Genomic DNA, 22,180 nt, shown 5'->3' on the forward strand with positions numbered 1-22,180 from the left:
ACAGAAGATGTTGAATAATGAGCTGCCAGGCAGGAGCAAAAGAGAAAGACCTCAGAAGAGGTTTGTGGATGTAGTGAAGGAAGACTTGCAGAAGTTTGGCGTGACAGGTGAGATGGAAAAGGTGAGATTTAGACAGAGGGAGTATCTGAAAGAAAGAGAAGAAAAAGAAGGAGTACAGCAGCACTTTTCATGTAATAAATCTATAACAGGACACAAGGGTTCACACATTAGTCTCCTTTGTGTTCTTATTCCTCCCTGTGCCACCCCATTAATAAAAACAACAACAAAAAACCTAGAAACGCCCGTGATATAAAGTAATATTTTTTCTAACGTCTTCCATGAATTAGAATATAATCTTTTAAAAATTACAGTAATCGTAGCATTTATACCACGTATGTAAATATTACAGTTATTGTAACATGCTGGCAGAGTACAATCTGTTTGAATAATGTCGAGATTATTAAAAACTAAAAAGTAAATGTTAGGTTTTTAGGTTATTTGTTTAATGTTCTTAGCGTCCACATTTTTAACTAACATAGATTTTATCCACACTTTTCTACTTTTACAGCACAATTTAACCTACAGCACCTGTATCGTTATGTTCTACTGAAAATATTCGTACAAATGTGAAGTACCTCTCAACAACAATGCGGTCAATGCAATAAAACAGAAAATATAAATATTAATTCCGATCTTTGATTTGCTATTGATTTTTCATTGAATAAATAGTCAGACTGAATATATTTGGGTTCGTAGGGTTTATATTGTTAATTCTTGAGTACATTTTGTGAATGACAGAGCTCTGGCTGCTGTGTGCTCGTCTGGATATGATGAATGCAGATGGACTCGATTTCCCGCAAAATCGTAGAAAGCGAGAGCGCGTTGTCTGACGTCACTGAAGCTGAGTAGCCAATCAAAGTTCTGCATTGGCACCGCTCATCTCCTATTGGCTGACAACTGACCAGTGCTCTGTTGTTCAGTACAAATTGAAGGGATACCGCATTGAGAACAAGTAACAGATAGAATATCAATAATCGGGTCAAATATACCCAGAACTACTGGTAGTGTTTCGGACGGATGAATGCAGAACAGCTTCGAGTGTCCGGAGGTTTGTTTTGAAGTAAACTATGCTAGCACTGCTAGCTAACTAGCCAGCGTCTTGTCGCCTCCTCTTCACAGGTTTCTGCTGTTGAGTCTGCCAGGCTTGTGCTAGAGGCAGCGAGGCCACCAAATTAATGCCATCAGCCAGGGTACGTTACTTTTTTATATACCCCATATTTGCCACGTTACAAATTTTGGAAGCTTTGTTAACGGCGGTTTGATTAACCGAATAAATAGTGCGGTAAAAGGCAGGCTAGCGTGTTAGCGCTGTGCTTCTAGCCGTTAGCTCGCGTGCTAATGCTAGTGTTTTGCTAAGCTAACTTGTTGTGTTTCCCGCACCTATGCCCTAATCTTTTCACTTCTAACGTGTGGCGTTGTCTCACTCCGCAGAACTCAGGTCATATCATGAGCGGGGCCAGTTGCAAAGCTAACGGCGCCGTCTACCCTGCCTCATCAGCAATGATGAACTCTGTAAAAAAGCCGAAGATGGAGCAGATTCAGGCCGACCATGAGCTGTTCCTACAGGCCTTTGAAAGTGAGACTTCACTACTTGTTACATTATAGTACAAGTTTACGGTTTGGGTTCATGAGAGACTTTCCTGTGCTTTCCGTGATTGTTTCGCTACTCTGATCATTTTTACTGTGATTTATTGTGGGGTTTTTTTTAGTTGCTTTTTTGACTGGCTGGCATTTGGTTTAATTCCAAATGGAGTCCTTAATGTTGTTTTTAACTTAATGTAATGACTACTGTAGTAAGGTAACAATTCTCAGACTGAAATCAGGCTAAAACACACGCCCAATACTTTTTTCTTTCTTCCTTTTTTAGAGGGGGGAAGGGGGGATGTCATGCCAAATTAGTCACCACATACCAGAAGAAGTGTTGGCATGTGAGAAATGCACTACAGTAATATGGATGGGTTTTTCAGATCAAGTCAAAAATAATGAGCTGATTGACAAAGGGGCCACATGTGGTATTGCAGATCACCTGGCCTTAATAAAACCTAGAACTGTTCTTTTAAGGATTTTCTTCCCCCTCCCAAGATCTTATTCAGGCTTTTAATATTGTTCTCTTTCTACAAACGTGCTGTCAGTGTTTCCCTAGTTGTATTGATTTACACTTTGCTTAACAAGCAGAAGATCCCCAATTCCCTTGGTAGACATACAAGAAGGGGATCTGGTGTACCACTCTACCAAATCAAGCACGTGGAGCTCCCTGCTGTGGTGGCCGCTTGTGAATAAAATGAGGGAGCAGCCAAAAGTAGCTTTCTTTAGATGATGATGATGTGAGAGGGGTGTGATACTGTCTAAAACAAGACTTGTTGTATTTCTAGAACCAACTCAGATATACAGATTTCTACGCACAAGGAATTTGATTGCAGTAAGTGAATACTCTACACATTTATATCTTAATTTAACTGCTTTAAACTGCTGATGGAAAATGACTAATATCTGCCCACCCTTTTTTTTTTTTCTTAGCCCATATTTTTGCACAGGACACTCACCTTCATGTCTCACAGAAATGGTCGAACAAATGCCAGAAGGTATGGAGTCTGGAGAAACAGGAATCCTTCTTTTTTTTTTTTTTTTTTTTTTTGTTTTGTCATAACGATGCACTGTCATAGTTGGTTAAAGATGATTTGTTCCTGACGATGTTTGTGAACAAACCTTCTCTGACTTCTTTCCAGGAAAACATTCAAAGTGGATGATATGTTGCAGACAGTGGTGAAGATGAAGGGGGAGCAGGATTCTCCAAGGTAACACAGCTTTACAAGTGTTGCATCTGTTTTCTGTATTTTGTATTGAACAAACCGAATTTTTCTGACACTGTGGCGTTGTTGATACAGTTATATGTACCTTGAAGGGCTTTGTTTTTGTTTTTTTACTATTCATAATAACAGTTGTAGCACTTGATATGACCTAGTTTCACCTGTGCATTTTTTTTTATTTTATTTTAGCTTGTCCTCACATCTACAGTTAACATTCACTGGGTTCTTCCATAAGGATGGTAAGCACATGTTAATCTTCACCAAGTACCTGTGTTTTGTGTATTTCCCTATGAAAGAAATGACTCAGAAATGCTTAGGTGTGTCAGAAATTTCTACAATATTCAGCTGTTTGAAATTTGGTTTTGCTTTGACACATGTTAAACAACCACATTGATAGAAATGACAAAAGTAGTCACTCAGAAGCAAGGCACAAGAACCTTCTTTTTTTTTTTTTTGTACCAACATACTGCTATGCAGTCTTACAGTTGCATGTAGGATAACATTAATCGATGTTAAGAGATATGTCTGTGAAGGTTCTCAGTCCAAGGTCAACCATTTGACCCTAGAACTGAAGAAGCTTCTCGGATGAGAGGTGAAACGTCTTCAAGCAACTTAAAGAAGTCCAGACACTTTTCTTTCCAAGCTCCTTAGATGTTAAGAGATGCTTCTTATGTATATAAGAAAGAAGGAGAATATACAGTTGTTTGTGATTGACACAAACTCTTCTTGTTTCCCTCTAGAAAAGCCATCTCAGAATTCAGAAAATGAACAAAATTCTGTGTCCTTAGAGGTGCTACTTGTCAAAGTCTGCCATAAAAAACGCAAGGTAAAGTAAAACACTGGGTCTGTCACTTTTGGCAACATGTCAATGCGTCTGCCGTTGCTCACTCGTGGTTGTTTTTGTATTTCAGGATGTCAGCTGCCCGATAAAGCAAGTGCCTACAGGTAAAAAGCAGGTGCCTTTGAATCCCGACAGTAACCAAACCAAGCCCGGCTCCTACCCTTCCTTACTGGTTCCCAGCAATGAATTTGAGCCCAGCAACAGCCACATGGTGAAGTCCTACTCGCTTCTGTTCAGGGTATCGCGCACAGGGAGAAGGGATGCCAGTGGTCTAGTGAATGGAGAGGCCAATGAAAACATTGGTAGGAAGCCCACAGTAAAACCTTTTTGCTCTGTTTTTGACTGTGCACCATTTAGATGAATAATTTAACAGTGCAGTTTGTTGGGAGAGTAGCATAAGGGATTGAATATTCTTTCTGTGAGCATCTCATCTGAAAATGATACCAGCTGTAACTGAAATAGTTGCTGGCTAGATATTACATTCTTGGTCTCAGTTGTTATTTGTTTATTTATTTGTTTGTTTATTTTTAAACATGAAGATGTAACAGATACTCCTACTAGAAAGAAGCGAAGTTCATCCCATAGGGATGAAGGCGAGACCACAGAGACCTATGTTGCACAGATGACCGTCTTTGATAAGAATAGGTAAGGATTTGTACTTTCTTTCCTTTTTAAGTTCTAAATATGTCCGTCTTCCAGTCGCTTTTGCCTGTACTCCTCAAAACATGCACTGCTTTGTCCACAGGAGACTGCAGCTGCTGGATGGGGAGTATGAGGTGTCAATGCAAGGGATGGACGACAGCCCTGTGAGCAAGAAGCGAGCCACATGGGAAACCATTCTTGATGGGAAGGTAGGCTGGCTGGATTAGGTCTCTGAAAGGAAGGTGTAATTGTGTTTGTCATATTGAACTTGAATGCTAATTTCCTTCTTGTCCACCTCACTGCTTCACTGACCATGGCTGTCCCACAGAGACTGCCACCATTTGAGACATTTTCTCAGGGACCCACATTGCAGTTCACGCTGCGTTGGACAGGTGATGGCAGTGGAAAGTCCACTGCTCCTGTGGCTAAACCCCTCTCTACGCGCAACTCGGATAGCTCCAGCCCTATGGAGACCAGAACCAGCAACCACCGAACTGCCCTCATGAGTAAGTACAAAAACAATTCACGGTAGCTTGAACTTGCAATGACGTGGAAAAATTCTATCAGTGTGATGCTATCGGTTTTTCAAAATCCCTGGATTACATTTTATCTTATATTACATTCAAGAGGAGGACCAGAAAATGTCCACAGATGACAAGAGAAGGCCAGATCTTCTGATTAATTAGGAGCACTGCAAAAGGGTTCAGGCAAAACGCCAAATAAAGAGATTTCCTGAACAGATTCTCTGACAAACCCGAGTGGGTCATGCTTTTGGATTATTCGCCCACTATGATATTGGCGTGGAATGATCTATTTGTAACTGAATCTGGCAAAAGGCGCTGTGTAAATAGCTGTTGAGTCCCTTTCAGACATGCTTTTCATCCCATAAATGTGCAGGCACCTCTGCACGTCACCATCATGTTGGAACAATCCCGTGAATCCTTCTGTAAAAGTCACAATGTCGCTACTTAATTATTTATTTATTTTTTTGGGGGAGTATTTTATATGTATCAGTATTTGGCATAATGCTTCCAAATGAGCAAAAAGCAGTTATGAGTCACTGCCTGACGTCTCATCATTAGTAACTGTGTGTGGACTCACATGTGTGCACGCACACACAGTTATGAGTTGGTCCTATTAATTATCTCTAAAAGCTCGGGTTGTTTTGATATGGTGAGTGCTAGCCATCTGTTTGGATGTAACATTATTTACATTGACTCCAGTGCTAACTGATATACTTACTAATGTTACCATTTTGCAGTGGTGCTCCTCAGCCAAAGTGTCCCCTAGCATTAGTCAGAGCCCCTAATGGCTCAATTTATTTAATGCTAAGATAGTGTAACCATGTCATAAATGATCTGTTTGCGTTTAGGTTGGTTTTGGAACAGGGGACCAGAGGTCTCTGCTGTGAAGCTGGATTTTGGCTTATCTCAGCAACTTGAGGGTTAACCTTGGGTTTTCAGTACTACAAAGGTGGATTACTTCTTACAGGAGTAGCTCGCCATGGTAACTTATGCTGCATATATAACCCGCTCCAGGACAGGTTATGTTCCAGATTAGAGATCAACAGGTATGAAATCGCTGACTATTGAGCAATAATTTATTTATTTTTATTATTATTTTTTTCTGGAACATGGCAACACCTTTCTTGGAAGATCTCTCGGACTTCTGCGCACAGAGTAGGAGTGTCTAAAGTCTTTGTTTTGCGAATGAATGTCAGTATTCAATATGGGTTCTTATATGCCACTAAATATAACTAACAATGTAGTTAAAGGAACACTTGACCTGCCTAGTGAGGGGGTGGGTTAGTATCTCTCTCATCTCTTTCACCTTAAGCACTTGTGATTGTTTCTCTGTGGCTTAACCTTTCATCTGCACATCAAGTTTTAAATCCTGTCACTTATGCTCTCCATTTCAGAAATGTAAGCACTCATCCTCCTTTATTTGCTCATTAGGTGTGCTTCTACTCTTGTGGTGGGAAGGAAACTCTTTTTGTGCTCTGTGTTGTAACAAAGGTGAAATTCTTCAGTGACCGTGTGTTTTTTTAATGTCATTACATAGACATGTAGGTGAAGCTACAACAATGTTACATATTCCATGTCTGAAATGGGCTTTATCAACAGGTGTATTTGCACTTAGATTGTGTATCTTTTGTTACTGGGCGGGGAGGGGGGAAATGCAATTTCTCCTTTTCAAAGAAGCCCTTCAGTGTGTTTACAAAAAAAGTCCACATAATTTGTTATTTGGTGACTCTCCAAGAATGAACTTCTCCATCTGTTCCTGTCAGCAGTGAAAGAGTCAGTCAGCACAGACATTCAGACGAAGAAAGAGCAGGTCCCATGTGAGCCGCGACAGAAGCTACGTATATTTTATCAGGTACACCACACAACAGTAAGGAATACATTTGAGCCTGGCACACTTATTATAAGAACCATTTGTTTAGGTTGATAAAATGTGCAGTGTCTTTGTGGTCTGTTTTTTGGAGCTGTTTTAGAATTACTGTCATGTTTTGATCACCCCCCCCCCCCCTTTTTTTTTTTTTTTTTTTTTTTTTGGTAATCATTAGTGGTGCAACGAATAAAAAATCTCACAATTCAGATTACGGATCAACCGTGATCCGTTGCACCACTAGTAATTATTCACCTTTTCAAAACTTAATGTAGCGACAATTTTTAGCTGTTGGGTGCTTGCCCTTAGCGTGTCAAGAGTGACAGTAACTCTGATTTTTATGACCCTGCTTTACATCTGCTGTAGGTTCACCATCTCTGGTTTATCTTGTAGTAAATCGATGGTTTGTTCTTCCTCAGTTTCTGTACAACAATAATACGCGGCAGCAGACGGAGGCGAGAGATGATCTTCACTGTCCCTGGTGTACCCTGAACTGCAGCAAACTCTACAGCCTGCTCAAACACCTCAAACTCTCCCACTCCCGCTTTATCTTCAACTACGTGGTAAGAGATAAGTGTGTGCGTGTGTGTGGCTGGGCAAGTCATGAGTCTTCACAAGACACCATGGGATCTCACAGTCTTAAAGTTCAAAGATGCTGTGTGTGTGTGTGTGTGGGGGGGGGGGGGGGGGTTGTAATCTGCAAGCTGTATCTTAAAACACTTGTATAAACTATACACTTGTGTTATGTATTTTCAGTCTTGTCAGTTAAAAGAGTGCAAGGACAATGGGATTATTCTAATTGTCATTATTCCTGATTTTTCCTCAAATATTTAATCTTTTATCTAATCACATCATTTGCTCCATATTAAATATTAACCATTGAATGATTATTTTAACAGTTGAATGGTTGATATAGTTCTTTTATTTGTTTCTTAATCTGCAGCCTCACCCTAAAGGAGCAAGGATAGATGTTTCCATCAACGAGTGCTATGACGGCTCATACGTTGGCAACCCTCAGGACATTCACAGCCAGCCAGGTTTTGCTTTTAGCCGCAACGGCCCAGTCAAGAGGACCGCTGTGACTCATGTACTGGTTTCCAGGTAGACGCACGACCTTCATTCAGAGTTAACAGAACGGACTCATTTTCCCCTTCATTTGTCTGTTAATGAAGGGGTAATGAGCTGAATTAACGTTAATGACCTGATCATGCACACTAACCATGGTTTAAACAGACTTGGAGCAAAAGTCTGAGGAACTTGGCAGGAAGGCAACTCTACACGGATTAGCTCTGATATGTTCTTATACTAATGTATCAGGTAGAAATGAGTTTGGTTGATAGTAGTCTGGAAAGCCGAGATGTAATTGTCTGATGAAAGCATACACCGACAATAGCGTGAAGAGTTTATAACTTGATTCCTTTGAGGGGAGTATCTTCATATTTATCATAAAACTTTACTTTAAAAGTCACAAATTTTAAACACGTAAAAATTCATACGCAAATTACGGCAAAAATCTGGACAAGTGTATAAAAAAAAAAACCCTTTAAATTTATATCCTAGTTTTAACAATTGAGCAAATATTTATTTTGGTGAGGATGCAAGGTTACGTACATTTTATTAAAGGTTACCTCAATTCCACCTCAAACTGGGGATGCTTTGCAAATATTATTTCATATGTAAGACAGTAAAATTATATATTTCTGAAACCAGTGTTAAATACAAAATGAATTTTCTTCTTCTCTTGCTAGGCCCAAGAGGACCAAACCAAGTCTTTCAGAGTTCCTGGAGTCTGAGGACGGAGAGTTGGAGCAGCAGAGGACCTACGTCAGTGGACATAACCGCCTTTATTTCCACAGTGATAGCTGCATGCCCCTGCGGCCTCAGGAAATGGATGTAGACAGCGAGGATGAAAGGGATCCAGAGTGGCTCAGGGAGAAAACTGCCACGGTGAGAAACCAGTGCTCATAAAGTCATTTTTACCCAGTAAAAGGCTGATTGTCATCAACTTCAGTAAAGGAGAAACGATTCACCAATGAAATGAATCCAAGGAAAAGTTGTGATTGTGTCCTTGAATTTCCCAGACCCCCACAATTGGGATGAGAGGGAAACATTAAAAAAAACCCCTGAGAAATGGCAAAACAAAGATTTCAGAGTTACCATAGCAACAGAGTGAGAAATCATTTGGGTCGGGACGGTCACCCATAAATAACTTGGAGGTGCTCAGGGCAGAAAAACTGCTGCCAACACTGAACACCTCTTCAGCTTGTTCTTCAACCGATACACAACATGTGTCACTTCATTATTGATCTCACCGAACCCTGTAGAACAAAGTCTGTTAGTTACACTTCTGACAGGAGTGACAGAAAACCTGTGAGATTAACCCCTGATGAGTTTTCATTACTGCTTATTCACAATTGTAAAGATGTAAAACTCGACACGCATTACACACTGTTTTACTGTTACATTTGGGTTATATGGCAAGTTGTTCATATTGGAGTGTATCTTAATTGAGTATCATTTATTTATTTATTTATTTATTTTCTTTAATTACTATAGCAACTGGATGAGTTCACGGACGTTAATGAAGGAGAGAAGGAGGTGATGAAGCTGTGGAACCTGCACGTCATGAAGCATGGGTATGCTGAATATATCAGTTTGAAGCAGAGATTTTGCAGGATGCTTATAACGGTGTAGCTAGTTTATATTCAACTGTCAGTTTTGGTTTTTTTTCTCAACTGGGTGAGGGGAAAACATATTGGACTTTATTTATTTACTTTATTTTATTTCTTAATTTTTTGCTCTGGGAAAGTGTTTGCAAATAATAAATGGAATTAAACAGGATGTCATCACAGACGATTCCAGACAAATCAGAAAAAAAATCCTCAAGAATATGCTCAATTTAATAAACCATCCAGCAGTTATATTGTAGTTTTTACATATTGTGATCACAGTGTGGAGCCTCTAAAACCTGCATTCTTTCAGTAGCCAGCAGGTGGCGACACATTTAGTTGTAAAAGAGAGTCGGATCATAGATGTCTGTGAGAAACATGTCTCCATTATGAGTGTGTCAAAAAGCCTTGAATTTGATTGTCAGTTTCCAGTCTGTTTTTTGTTTTTAAGGCGCATAAGGTTCTTTGTACGTTATGTTGTAAAGTGGTCCCAGAGTAAAATCAGTAATGCAGGGTATCCTCTAGGGCAGGGCAGCATTTGGTTGACATGTAGCTACCACACGCACTCATAACATCTCGTTCCAAAACATCAGTGCTGGAGCTGCTGAGCTCAAAGCTTCTAATGGTAGTCTGCAAATTAATGAGTGACTTCAAAGTAGCTTGATGGTGTTTTTACAGCCTCTGACTGTAGAAATGCTAGATTCCTATAATTTGATTATTCCCCCCCTTCAGCTTCATTGCAGACAACCAGATGAATCAGGCCATCATGCTTTTCGTGGAGGACCGCGGCGCTCACATCATCCGCCGCAACCTCTGCCGCAACTTCCTCTTGCACCTAGTCAGCATGCACGACTTCAACCTGGTAAGCACATCCACCATCGATCGTGCGATGGCCCGACTGCGGCAGATACAAGAAGAGCTGCCGGAAGTTGAGGTGGACCAGCAGGATCAGAATCCAGCAGGAGTCTGTAATGGAAATGCCATCACCCCAAGTGGGGGACAGCAGGGCAAGAGGACAAAAAGCGCTCTAACAGACTGATGTAAAGCTGGCTGGAGGGAACTATGATTGTTGTATTTTTCTGTATTTTTTTTCCCCCCTCCCCTGCTCCCTTAAATGGACTTTACCGACATTTTGGTGCTTAGATAGGTGGGAGAACTGAGCAGCAGATGAACTGACTGGACACAGATCAGTATACAAGGTAAACAAGTTTTCGGAACTTGAACTGAACCAAATATGAACAATATAAAAGTGAATTGCCCACTTCTACACAAACCAGGAATTTGTGGACTGAATGATGCAAGTTGAACCTACTTAATATGCATTTTGTAGGAGCCATTGAATTATCCTTGTGTCACTGAGAGTAAACGAATGGAGTGTCTTTTACTGTGGCACGACTGCCTTCGGTATGATAGACGGCTACAGTTAAAACTGTACTGGTAACATTGTCACTGTTTATTTGTACACGTACACAATAACCTTGATTAAAAATGTATCCTTTTTAGATGGTTATTTTAGCACTTGGTGTTTGTATTTAGAAGGCTTACCTTGAAATTGTCATTTGGAAAGGGGAAAAAAAATGTGATCATGCTGCGTCAGCACTTGAATGCAGCTTTTTCACGATCATCTGTGGAGGGCTGGATTCGCTGCTATGGATGACATTTTCAAATGAAGGGCGATACAGTTAAAGGATTGTGGGGTTTCCTGACAAGGTTGTCAGTGTTGTACTGTAAGCATGGATCCTGGACTACAGAATAAAGTAAGATTTCAGTCCAGGCTAAAAAAAACAAAACCGAAATTACATTTCATCATATGTTTGACATTGTTGATGGTGCAAGGAAAGCCAAGGAAGTTTTCTGAGTATTTTGTTTGTGGAGAACCAGCAGCACATCACACCGTGTGCCGTGCAAAGCATCAGAGAAATGAATGTCGGCTGTTTTCTGTTGTAGGCACCTGCAGTTTTTTTTTTTTTTTGTTTGTTTTTTTTCCTTCCCCCTACTTCGAGCTCTGAGAACATTGGAGACAACATTATTTGAATTTTATATTTTTAAACGTGGGTTACGAGTAGCTGACAGAAATGTGTATAGTGTAATCACATCAAATGTTTAGCTGTGCCCCGTTTCGCATCTAGTAAAGAACAGGTTGCAGTTGTCATTTCAAAGCAATATGGTGTTGTTTGGAGGATTTTTCAGGTCCAACTAAGTTGTTCTTTTAGTTTCAGTTGATGCCAAAGGGGAATATTTTCATCATTCTCTTAGTTCTGTAAAAAAAACAAATTTAAAGTATGTATAATTTTTTTTTTCATAATACTTCTTTTGAGGAAAAAAAAAGAAGCAGTAGTTGTGTTTAGTAGTGTGCACATAAATTGGTGAACATCACCATTCAGTTTCATCAGAATTCCCTTGTGGACAACCAGATTAACAGTATATTCCTCCTTCTGCCCTCCGTTATCCGTGGGGGCTTTCTGTGTCCATGTGGAAAACAAAAACGTTGTTGTCAAAACACCCTGTGGAAAATTGTGGCATATACACTCTGGATAAGGGGATTTTTATATTTAAAGAAATAAAACACATTTGTCCTTATCCATTCCTGTACTATTTTTAGATGTACTGGCTGCAGGACTGACTGACTACCCTTCCACAATTCACAAGAATCACTACTCCTGCTTGAATATTGTACAGATTTTAGTGAAACCTGCGCACAGTGAACACATCTAATAGGCCTTCAATCAAATTGTAGTCAAGATCACTTTAGTTTGTGCATTTCAGCCAATTAATGACAAAACTGCAACTTTCTGTACATTTCTCCCACGGAAAACGCTACGTCTAGATGAACAGAATCAACTTATGGGGACCTAGAGATGATTGTATAGGGGTGGCATAATTGTTAGTCCCAGAAGACCAACAGTTTGGCACTAACAACCATGCCACGTTCAAGTAAAACACTTTTTTCACCATTCTGGTGCTCAGTTTGAAACTCACCAGGTCCTCTTAATCACCTCTATAAGTCTATAATTACTGAGTTGCTGTCATGTGATTGCCTCATTAGATATTTTAATAAACAGCTGAACAGGTGTACCTAACAAAGTGGCAAGTGAGTCTATATAAGTAGATCCACAAGACTTACTGGATTGTTTCATATAAATACATGTCTATGCTACAAAAATGCACTACAGGGTTAGTGCATCAGAGCAGGCGACAAAAGCTGTAAAATCTAACAGTGCACTTTATTCTATTTGAGTAAAAACATCTGTAACTGTAGCTGGTCTGATGACTTTAGAGAAAGGTTTGTGTGGTTTTGGGAACTTTTGTAACTAGTGCGGCAAATCTGTATCAGTGTGGGATATCTGTATACACACACGATCTCTGACTGCAGAGAAACACTGCACACTTTTAAAGCGTCACTTCAGCTCTGCGGATAAATGTAGCACTGACTGTACTCGTGTATTTCCATGTCCTATATTCCTAATACCATTTTCTTCTTATATACAGCCCTAACTAGCTAGCTTTGTTTGAAAGAAATAAAAAAACGACATTTCTGTGTTACGCGAACGTCGCACAAATGACGTCATACGTAAAAACCAAGCGCCAAATTCAAAATGGCAATAGCCAGCCTGCAACCTGCAAACTAAAGCCTTTTTAAAAAATAGTTTGCCGTTTTTTACGATGCGAAATAAACTCAGAAAGGTCAAAACAGTCAGAGACTCAAACTTCCGGTGCAAAGACGTGACGCAAATTGCCGGGGTTATAATTTTATCAGAGTCGAGCTGCTCTAAAGAGGAAATCTCACTGGATGCAAAAGATAAAAATGGCTCAAGTTCAGCTACAGGGCTTTCGGGAACACAGCCCCAACCAGTGCCGGAGACAAGAGATGCTTTGTGCGCAAAAGGGGCTAAAATTGCTCCGATTTTCTTACGAGCGATACAGCAAAGAAAGCGGAGCAGCGACGGGGAGCTGGATCAGCCTCTGGATAGCACGCAGCAATCCGTGCTCCCTCTTCAAGGTGATAACGTGCAACCAGTAAAACGTCCACCTGCAGTTTCTCACGTGACAATAAAGGACGGGTGTCAGGGACAGCTGTCACCCTCAGTTCTGCACAGCTGCCTGGAAGAAATCCAAACTTCTAATCCAGCATTTCCAGTCCAAGCTGTTCTCAACACTTTGAGGAAGAAGGCAGGAGAAGGGCTGCAGGAGCATGCACTCACAGGTTAGACTGAACAACTGTCTGTACATTTGCTCCTCTGTGAGGATATAATTTTTTCCCTTTCTTTCCTCCTCATATCCGCATGACCCCTTAAAAGAAAAGAGAAAACGGGTAGATGAACTCTTGCAGAGGGTACCGAAGCGTCTGAGGTCTGCAGAGAGTGATGCAGGTGTGGGTCACTCATCACATCAGGATGTCCTGGGAAGCAGTAGTGTTCACCCTGCAGAGAAACAGCCCAGGTGCAGCAAGCTGAGTCGCACTCGCAGACTGAAGCAACAGAGGGCGAGCCAACCAAGTCTTGATGAGCCGAACTTAATGAAAAGCTGTGATCCTCTTCAAAGAAGTAATGCTTGTCTCATTCAAAACAGTTTGACATGTGCTTTTATTCCCTTTAAATTGCAGGAAATGTACTTTTTTGTCTTCTTTCTTCTGTCTAGATTTATTTTTTGAGGATACGCTGTGGACAGATAAGTACAGTCCCCAGCATTCGAGTGAGGTCATTGGTAATCCTGCATCTGTGAATAAATTGTACAGGTGAATTTAAGATATTTACACAAGTCTAACTGATTAATTAGTCTTTTGAAGTCAGCATCAGGAGTGTAAACTTTTTATGGATGTTTTCTTCTTGGAGTTCAGTTGGTTAAGGAAATGGAAACTAAGAGCCGCCCGTGACAAGGAGAGACAAATGGAGGAAAAGAAGCAACAGGAAAACAGTAATGGTATGAACTGGTTCTTCATTGTGAAGCTTTGCTCAGTCAGACATGTTATTCTTTTTTTATTCCATGCTTGTGACTTTTGTAAAAGTAACAAGTATCCTTTTGAGCAGAGTCATGGGATTGTGGAGACTTCCAGGGTGAAGCTGGATCAGACGATGGCAGAGAGGACCCACTGGGTAACACCCTGCTGATTACAGGACCGTCAGGTGTGGGCAAGACTGCTTCGGTGTACGCCTGTGCTCAGGAGCTGGGCTTCAAGGTGGGATTTGCAAAAAGGTCCGGTGTTTTTGAAGCGATGCTGTCAAAGGCTTGTCAGAAATCAGTTCCACCAAACATGGATTCATGTTAGGATGAATCTTAATGCCAGTTCACCACTCCCAAACATGTCCAATAAAAACTTTTTCCCATTTAAGTAAAGCAAGATAACCAGTTTAGTTCATTGTAATATTAATAACAATGATCCTTAACATGAGTTTGATTTCACTAACTTTACATAAAAACAATCGACCCCTATGAAACTAAACTGTGGTTAAACAGCTAATTTAAAATGGCAACAGACAGCTGAATTATGAAATGTACAGAAGTTCAAATTTAAAATTGAATCCTTCTCACAATATATTACTTTTCTACTGGTTGAAATTTTTGTGGCTCATCCCAGAAGGTATCTATAAAACAGTCAACACCTGATATGCTCTGAGTCTCCAATTTTAAAACTGGTAAAATGTGACATTTTTGACTTTGATCAGGTCTCCACTGGAGGTGGTAATAACCAGAAACCCCACGATATGATATTATCACAACACTTCACTCACAGTGACATTTTCTTTTGTCAGATTATGTCCTCAGAGTTAAACTGTGTCATTCTCTGTTTTATCCAGTAAAATAAATTTCTCTCACTTCACACTCTCACTAAAACCTGCCATAAATTTTTTTTCTCCACCACTAATCTTAATGCTTTGGTTTCTTCTCAAATAAGGTGTTTGAGGTGAACTGTTCCTCACAGCGCAATGGGCGCAATGTTCTGTCCCAGCTAAAGGAGGTTACCCAGTCACACCTAGTGGAGACGTCGGGGAAAGACCAGCTGAAACCGGCTTACTTCAACACCTTCAACACCAACACCTGCACTTCTAAATCTGAGATTTTACTAGGTAGAACATCAATGGTGATGATCATTTGTTTTCATTGTAACACGAGTAGTCAGAGCCCTCAGTTCTTTTACTGAAAAACAACAGAGGCACAATTTTACTGTACAGGTAATTATATTTTCTGTTAACAGGAAAAAGGGTGCTTCCTAAAAATGTCACTTCCACCTCAAAAAGAAGAACATCACAGAATTTGAGAGGCTCTCGTTGCAGCGCAAAAACAAAATCAGCCACAGTCACTCTGACTCGCTATTTTAGGATGAAGGCCAAAGCAGATCACTTACAGTCTGGTTTCCTGTCAACATCTGAAAGGCCAGAGAACAAGAAACTGGTCAGCTCATCGTCAGGCTCTGATGTAGCAGAGAAAAAGACAGCCACTTCACTTATTCTCTTTGAAGAGGTAAACCATTTCTGAGCACGACACCGTTTGGCATATAAAGCCACACGCTAACCGTGGTTGCTTCAGATTCACCGTTATCGCTTGCTCTTGCAGGTTGACGTTATATTTGACGATGACGTCGGTTTCCTTGCAGCCATTAAGGCTTTTATGAGTACCACTAAAAGACCAGTCATTTTGACTACGAACGGTAAAGACGCACACGCAGAGTTTGAATTTCACTTTTAAATATGAGCTGTTGGTTCTAAACTAGTGTCTTACTCAGATCCCTTATTCAAGGATCGATTCGACGGCAGCTTGGATGAAATCATTTTCAAAACTCCATCAGCAGTAAGTCAAAGTTACCTCGACCGCCTCACACAGCTTCAATGACAACTGCATGCATGTGTTTGACAGTAGCGCCGCACTCTTCTTGCATGTTTGTGCTATAGAAGAAAAAAAATGTTATTAGAACTTCATTAATAGAAAAATAACTCAGTCTGTCATTAACTGCATCTTTTCGAAGGTGAATATGTGCAGTTACCTGCAGCTGGTGTGTCTGGCTGAGGGAGTGCAGCTGGATTTGGGTGACGTCAGCAGCCTCCTCAGACTCACCTGTGGTGATGTCAGACGCTGCCTGCTGCAGCTGCAGGTCTGGGTGCAGAGTGGTGGAAGGTCTAAGAAACCCATCTGTGTGCAGTGTAAGTTTCTCCAACATAAAGCATAAATAACATTAAACAAAATTTTTTATGTTATTCTCTGTAAATTTTCCTGTTTTAGACGCAGATGCTGCTGAAGGAGAATATTTAGACTCATTTCCTCCGTACAAAACAGGCTGCTCTGCTAGCATGCTGGGTCTTTGCGGTGTAACTCCAGAACATTTGCTGAACCTTCTAAAGGCAAGTATTTGTTTCTCTGAATAAATCTTCATGATCATTTCTCCAAATGAAATTAACGTTTCCGATCTATCGTGTTTTGATTCTCAGTCCTCGTCTAAAAAGCACATGGACGAGCTCTTGATGCTTCTCGCTGAGAGCTGGAGACGAGGCGTGCCGCTTCTCTATTTGAACCTGGAGCTTCTGCTGTCTGTAGCAGCTCAGCATACTACGGTTCGATGCTTGGAAACAGTAGCTTATTCCAGGCTACAGTGCGAGCAATCGGATGTTGGGCTTCACATCGAGCAGCACAATAGAAGCATTTATCAAAGGGCTTCACTGACCAACAGCAAATCTGTAAGCCATATGTCGAGGCTTAGCAGAAGGAAGTATAACAACACATCATCTGACAGTTTGGGCCTTGAAAAAACATTCTCATTCAGTGGGACTCCTTCAAAAGCTCTGCTTTCAGGCAGTACGGCTCAACAAATTGCAGCTAAAGAGGAGAGTGAGTGTTTAGACGCCCTGACTGACTTCTTTGACATCATGTCCTACCTCGATGCCACCCTGCCGCCCACAGGGACGCGTGTTTCCGACTCCTGCGCACCCGAGTCATTTGTGTGGACAGGAGCGGAGCTAAAGGCTGGTTTGTTGGATGAGATGAGGGAGGGAGAGGACAGCAGCTACAGTCAGGAGAGGCTGTTGGACATTCAGGCTGCTGCTGAAGGTTTGGGGTGTCACAGGTGCTTGTGCAGAGCGTCTGAAGCATGGACTGAAGTGCAAAAAATCAGACAGGTGCTAGAGGACAAAAGGTGGGGGAGGCTGATGGAGAGACTTGCATTGACCTCTTCTAAAAGACACAGTCTCAGCTTTAGTTTTCAGCCTCTCTGTGAGCCAAGGTGAGTCTGCTCTCCACCTCCTCTTCTGAATGCCATTTCAAGTTGTTTACCATCTTTCCATTTCTGTTGTCCAGTCATACACTTAGTTATCATTGCTTAAGTTTCAAGGATGTTGACTTCTTTTAAATGCTTTATAATGTAAGTATAAGGGAAAGTGCCATTACATGACATTCATTTGATAAATTCTTGTCCGAATCCATTTAAAAAGCGAGACACTGACTAATGAAAGGTTAAAAATTTCAGTTAAATAACTCAAAGCATCTTTAGTGGAAAAGTACATAGAACTTCATTCTACCTGCGATGTCGCTCATGAATGCATGTGGATGCTTCACTAAACATTTCTAATATTGTGCACATTATAAAGCAGAACACCAATTTCTTTGTTCCCGTGCCTCCAGTTTGTCCCAAAGAAGATTCAGACTGAACAGGACGGTTCTCAGCAGTAAACCCTTCGTTTTGCTGGGGAACAGACGGGCTGTGTGTGTCGACTACATGCCGGTCCTCCGCTCCATCTGCCGCTTACATAAAGCACAGCAACAAAAACAAGAGCCACTGAGGTAAGTCAGACACAAGGTTTAAGAGTCCGAAAGTAGAGGACAATCATAAATGACAGGAAATGGAGATGGATTTTATGTTACTAGTGAGGCTGTAATATCACAATAAGTTCATGTGAGAGAGAATGGCAGATAACCTCCCTGAACACCTCAGTGAAGATGTGGTTTGACAACATTTAGAACAGTTTCTTAGTTTGTCCAGGAGTATATCTGCAGAGACCACCCTCACTAACTTCTGATGCACATCCAGTCATTTAGTTTTATAAGCAGGTCTAAAATATGGCAGAAACAACTCGTTTCAGAAAACCGCTTAAAGATTTACTCATAGTAGGCTTTCAAGGGGACAAGAGTTAAATAACACCGCTTCTTCACACTAGGGCTAACACAGAGACAGACAACCTTTCATTCTCACTTTCACATGGCCAATTTAGTATCTCCAGTTAACCTAACTAGCCCGTGTCTGGACCATGGGAGGAAGCTGAGGTACCTGTAGAGAAACCGCACAGGAAGTCATTTTGTAAAACAACTTGTTCCCTTACTGCTATGATTCTTTCATAAATCATAAGCCTGACATAATAAGAAATCTAGATTGATAAATAACACTACACTTCAGAAGGGAGTGGAGGAATGTACATTTAGTTTAAGAGTGAATAATCCCTTTAAAATATATCTAACATTTTGTGCATTTATCTACCATCTTTACTTTACATGCTAATTTCTCCCACAATAGGTGTATGAACTACCTCAACAACATTCACCTGGGCCTCTCAAAGTCAACTATGCAGCTCCTGGCAGAAGGTTTCACGTGACTCCTAAAAGACTATTGAACCTGACATCATCTCTACCTCAGCTTATTCTTGTCAGTATTTATTTTAGTCAGATACTGTGAAATGAAATTAACGTGGTTTATTTGAGGAATCATGTTTTTTTTATTTATATGTAAGTGCAACCATCAAGTAAATAAAAAGTTTGCCTTTTTTTGTAAATTATACTGAGCATTTTAAAAGAATTTAAAGTACTGATTACTCAAGTACTCACATGGGTTTTCGACACAAATTTTTATACTTTTCATCCTTTGTGTTTTATCCACAAACAGGTTTTGCACAAAATGCTAGGACAACAGCCGTCACTGCCCCTGTCAGGGTTAGTAGCAGAAATAAACACAGGAGCAGCCCTTATACTCAAACAGTACCCAGAAAACAGCATTTGAGTGTTTTAAGTCACAATAAAAATATTTAATTCTTCAAACTTATCATTAATCTCCAAAAAGTTCAAAGAAAAAAAAAGTTCAAAAGAACTCAGAATGCCATTTCTGAGGTTTGTTGGTTGTGTGGTTGGAGCATGTGACGAGTCCAGCTAGTGGCTCTCAGGAGCAGTCGCTGAGCAGCTCATAAAAGGCTATAGCCTGAAGGAGAGCATCACAGAGTTCCTCCCCTCCTCTTCTGCTGCCCATCTGGAAGGAATTCCTGTACTTCACCAGCAGATCCTGGGGAAAGTTTATTCTGGGAAGCTTCTGCGTCACCGACTCTGTCATGAGCTGTCGAACTGTCTGTGCCCCACTTGTTCGAGACTCACCCACCATCAGTCCAAAGTGGCGCCCTACAGCAGTCCTCATCATGTTGAGAACCCTGTGAAGGAAAGGAGAGAATTTCTGGGTCAAGTTTCTGCATGCACGCTCGCTTGTGCAGGATTACAGATGTGACCAGCACAAGTTCAAACCAAATACTTTTGATATCTTTTTTTACTTCACCTGGGAGGAATGTTGGATTCTGGCAGGGAATTTTTGGGCTCCATCAGAGCAAAAAGCATGGCCTCCACAGCCCTCATGTGTGCCATGATGGGGAACAGAGCTGTGTTTTGGACTGAAATGGAAGATTTCTCTATTATGTAGAAATCTGCTGATGGCAGGAGGGCCACAACTGAAGACACCTGTTGGCATCACAGAATTAATGAATTATGTTACAGAAACAAAGTTCCAAAACACAATGACTGTTATTCTACATTAACGTTCTCATTTAGCTAGACTTTGACTAGAAATAATATGCTCTACATGAGTACTTACATCATGCAAATAAGCAGAAGCCATGTAAGTTCCCCTCAGGAAATTCGGACAGTCCACCTGTTGCCAGTCCAGTACAGTCATTCCACGGTCCACGTGTGCCCAGGCAATTTTATTAGTCCCACATATGAGTGACACTATGGAACTGGCATCCTGCATTGGCAAATACAGAATCATGATTAGAGAGCATTATCCTGCTCTTTCGTTTCATAGTTAATATTTTCTTTTAACAGCTCAAGGTTATGAAGTAGACAGTAAACCCTATCACAGCAAAGCCCATCACCAGCTATCCAACATCCTGTGATATTTGATTTTTACAATATCATGTGTAGGCTTTTCCAAGCATAAACGTGGCCCCAAAGATTTAAACTTCTGCCAAAGGAAAATCAATGGGGCTGCGATTACATTTGTTTACGTGGGGTTTAATTTACTGAAGCGTGAAAACATTTATCACATGGTTACAAAAAATAAAATAAAAAAAAAAAAAAAGCAGGGAGGGACTTCTAATCAGTGTAGCAGATTGTTAGTCTTGAACAGTACACGTGTACCAACCTATGTGCATATCATGTGCAAAAAGCCTACTTTGAGTCAGGAAGAACCCACTTATGTGGTTCATAATTCTCATAGATCATGTAATTACATATCAACAGAACATCTGTGTCATCCAAAATATGGGCACTGACGATGGCTTATCAACAAATAAAACGAGATTAAGTGCAAACAATTAAGAAAAAAAAATTCCTAGACTTGCCCGTGATCATACAGACCAATGTAGATATTTCAAACACAGATGTGTCAAATGTTGATCGTCGTTGAACAGAAAGAAGTGATTTCTGTTATTTGTCAAATAATGATTGAATTCAATTTTATTTACATACCACCAAATCACAATAAGATGCCTCAGGGTGATTTATTTTGTAAGGTAAAACACCTAAAATAATACAAAGAAAACAAATCCCCAACAATCATATGGACCCCCCCCCCCCCCCCCCCCCCCAAAAAAAAAAAACAAAAAACCACACACCGGAAATCACCTGTTAACACGAAAAGCTCACCTCTAACCAAGACTTGTCGACCTCTGGCCTGATGAACTTGGCCAGCTGTATCCTCACTTTCCTCTCCTTCTTAACTGTCGGGTTGAGAATGGAGTTGAAGACAATGACAGCACTTTTGTGCTTTAGCAGTGGAACATTCACCACACTTTCCAGAGTTTTAAAGGGTCCGTTTTTAGTCCTGTACTCCACAATGTTGAGGGACTTGCGACCTCGCAGCAGCTTTATCCCGGCCAGCTCTCCTGGCGTGGCGGTGTTGAGGAGCTGGAGGATAGCGTCTCGCTGCTCTGGGGTGTAGCAGGTGTCCAGCGTTCTGCTCGCGTCGTCCTTGCAGGATTCATTACTGGAGGACAGATTAGCGTTAAAGGTCTCAAAGCTCGCCACGGGAACCCGGCTTCTCCAGCAGCATGTGCACTGAAGGTACCGCAGCTCCAGCTCAGGGAAGGAGCCGTACTGAGGGCGGCAAAACAAACCGGACTGTCCCGCATACTGACCTGGAAACACATCGGGGCAACATGTGTTCAATCTTAGTCTAACGTTTAAGGTGTTAACTTTTACAATATGAGTGTGGAGCTCAGCCAAAGTTACTTAAGGTACACCTGTTAATGAACATTTAAGACCATAAAAGAAGATGCAACTTCTAAAGGCTTGCAATGAAACGACATTTTACAACTGGCGATACTAGCTAACGACATATGTGCATTAAAAATTCTTACTTCTTTTGACCAGCGACGACAAAACTCGCCTGGCGACCCACATTATCGTTACTTGAAGTTAAAATGAATATTTGACGGTTTTGCTCGCCGGCATAATGCAGGTAGAACAACTTTGCCCTCTGATTGTTTGGTGTCCAACGGTTTTAACTGGTCGGTGTAGCACAACAACACTTTAAATGGTTC

The 22,180-nt window shown here is 40.9% G+C and overlaps 3 protein-coding genes across 4 annotated transcripts; 2 read left to right on the plus strand and 1 right to left on the minus strand.

Moving 5' to 3' along the window:
• The first annotated feature begins 946 nt into the window (after positions 1 to 946).
• Positions 947 to 11,987, plus strand: suz12b (SUZ12 polycomb repressive complex 2 subunit b). Of its 2 annotated transcripts, none has more exons than XM_087841836.1 (17): positions 947 to 1,250; positions 1,492 to 1,636; positions 2,433 to 2,479; positions 2,578 to 2,642; positions 2,787 to 2,855; positions 3,057 to 3,106; positions 3,608 to 3,693; positions 3,779 to 4,010; positions 4,248 to 4,353; positions 4,454 to 4,559; positions 4,679 to 4,856; positions 6,638 to 6,726; positions 7,158 to 7,301; positions 7,682 to 7,839; positions 8,487 to 8,685; positions 9,295 to 9,374; positions 10,140 to 11,987. In XM_087841836.1, the coding sequence occupies exons 1-17, from the start codon at positions 1,236 to 1,238 to the stop codon at positions 10,444 to 10,446; spliced, it is 2,076 nt and encodes a 691-aa protein (XP_087697962.1). In that variant the 5' UTR covers positions 947 to 1,235; the 3' UTR covers positions 10,447 to 11,987. The 2 variants fall into 2 exon arrangements, with proteins under 2 accessions (XP_087697962.1, XP_087697963.1); XM_087841837.1 differs by having other exon boundaries at positions 6,641 to 6,726.
• A 1,011-nt stretch (positions 11,988 to 12,998) lies between these two features.
• Positions 12,999 to 19,360, plus strand: atad5b (ATPase family AAA domain containing 5b). Its single transcript, XM_087841838.1, has 15 exons — positions 12,999 to 13,611; positions 13,706 to 13,951; positions 14,046 to 14,142; positions 14,245 to 14,327; positions 14,435 to 14,583; positions 15,301 to 15,472; positions 15,601 to 15,866; positions 15,960 to 16,053; positions 16,129 to 16,193; positions 16,369 to 16,543; positions 16,623 to 16,741; positions 16,829 to 17,616; positions 18,015 to 18,173; positions 18,901 to 19,029; positions 19,267 to 19,360. Exons 1-14 carry the CDS (start codon positions 13,071 to 13,073, stop codon positions 18,977 to 18,979), a joined length of 3,033 nt encoding a protein of 1,010 aa, XP_087697964.1. The 5' UTR covers positions 12,999 to 13,070; the 3' UTR covers positions 18,980 to 19,029; positions 19,267 to 19,360.
• On the minus strand, positions 19,076 to 22,146 carry tefm (transcription elongation factor, mitochondrial). The gene is made up of 5 exons (XM_087841839.1): positions 21,998 to 22,146; positions 21,285 to 21,775; positions 20,233 to 20,382; positions 19,921 to 20,099; positions 19,076 to 19,798 (listed from the first exon to the last, which is right to left on the minus strand). The coding sequence occupies exons 1-5, from the start codon at positions 22,038 to 22,040 to the stop codon at positions 19,537 to 19,539; spliced, it is 1,125 nt and encodes a 374-aa protein (XP_087697965.1). The 5' UTR covers positions 22,041 to 22,146; the 3' UTR covers positions 19,076 to 19,536.
• Positions 22,147 to 22,180: the final 34 nt, after the last annotated feature.

This window comes from Neolamprologus brichardi, chromosome 6, assembly GCF_056152115.1.
Source record: "Neolamprologus brichardi isolate AB-2024 chromosome 6, ASM5615211v1, whole genome shotgun sequence".
NCBI lineage: Eukaryota > Metazoa > Chordata > Actinopteri > Cichliformes > Cichlidae > Neolamprologus > Neolamprologus brichardi.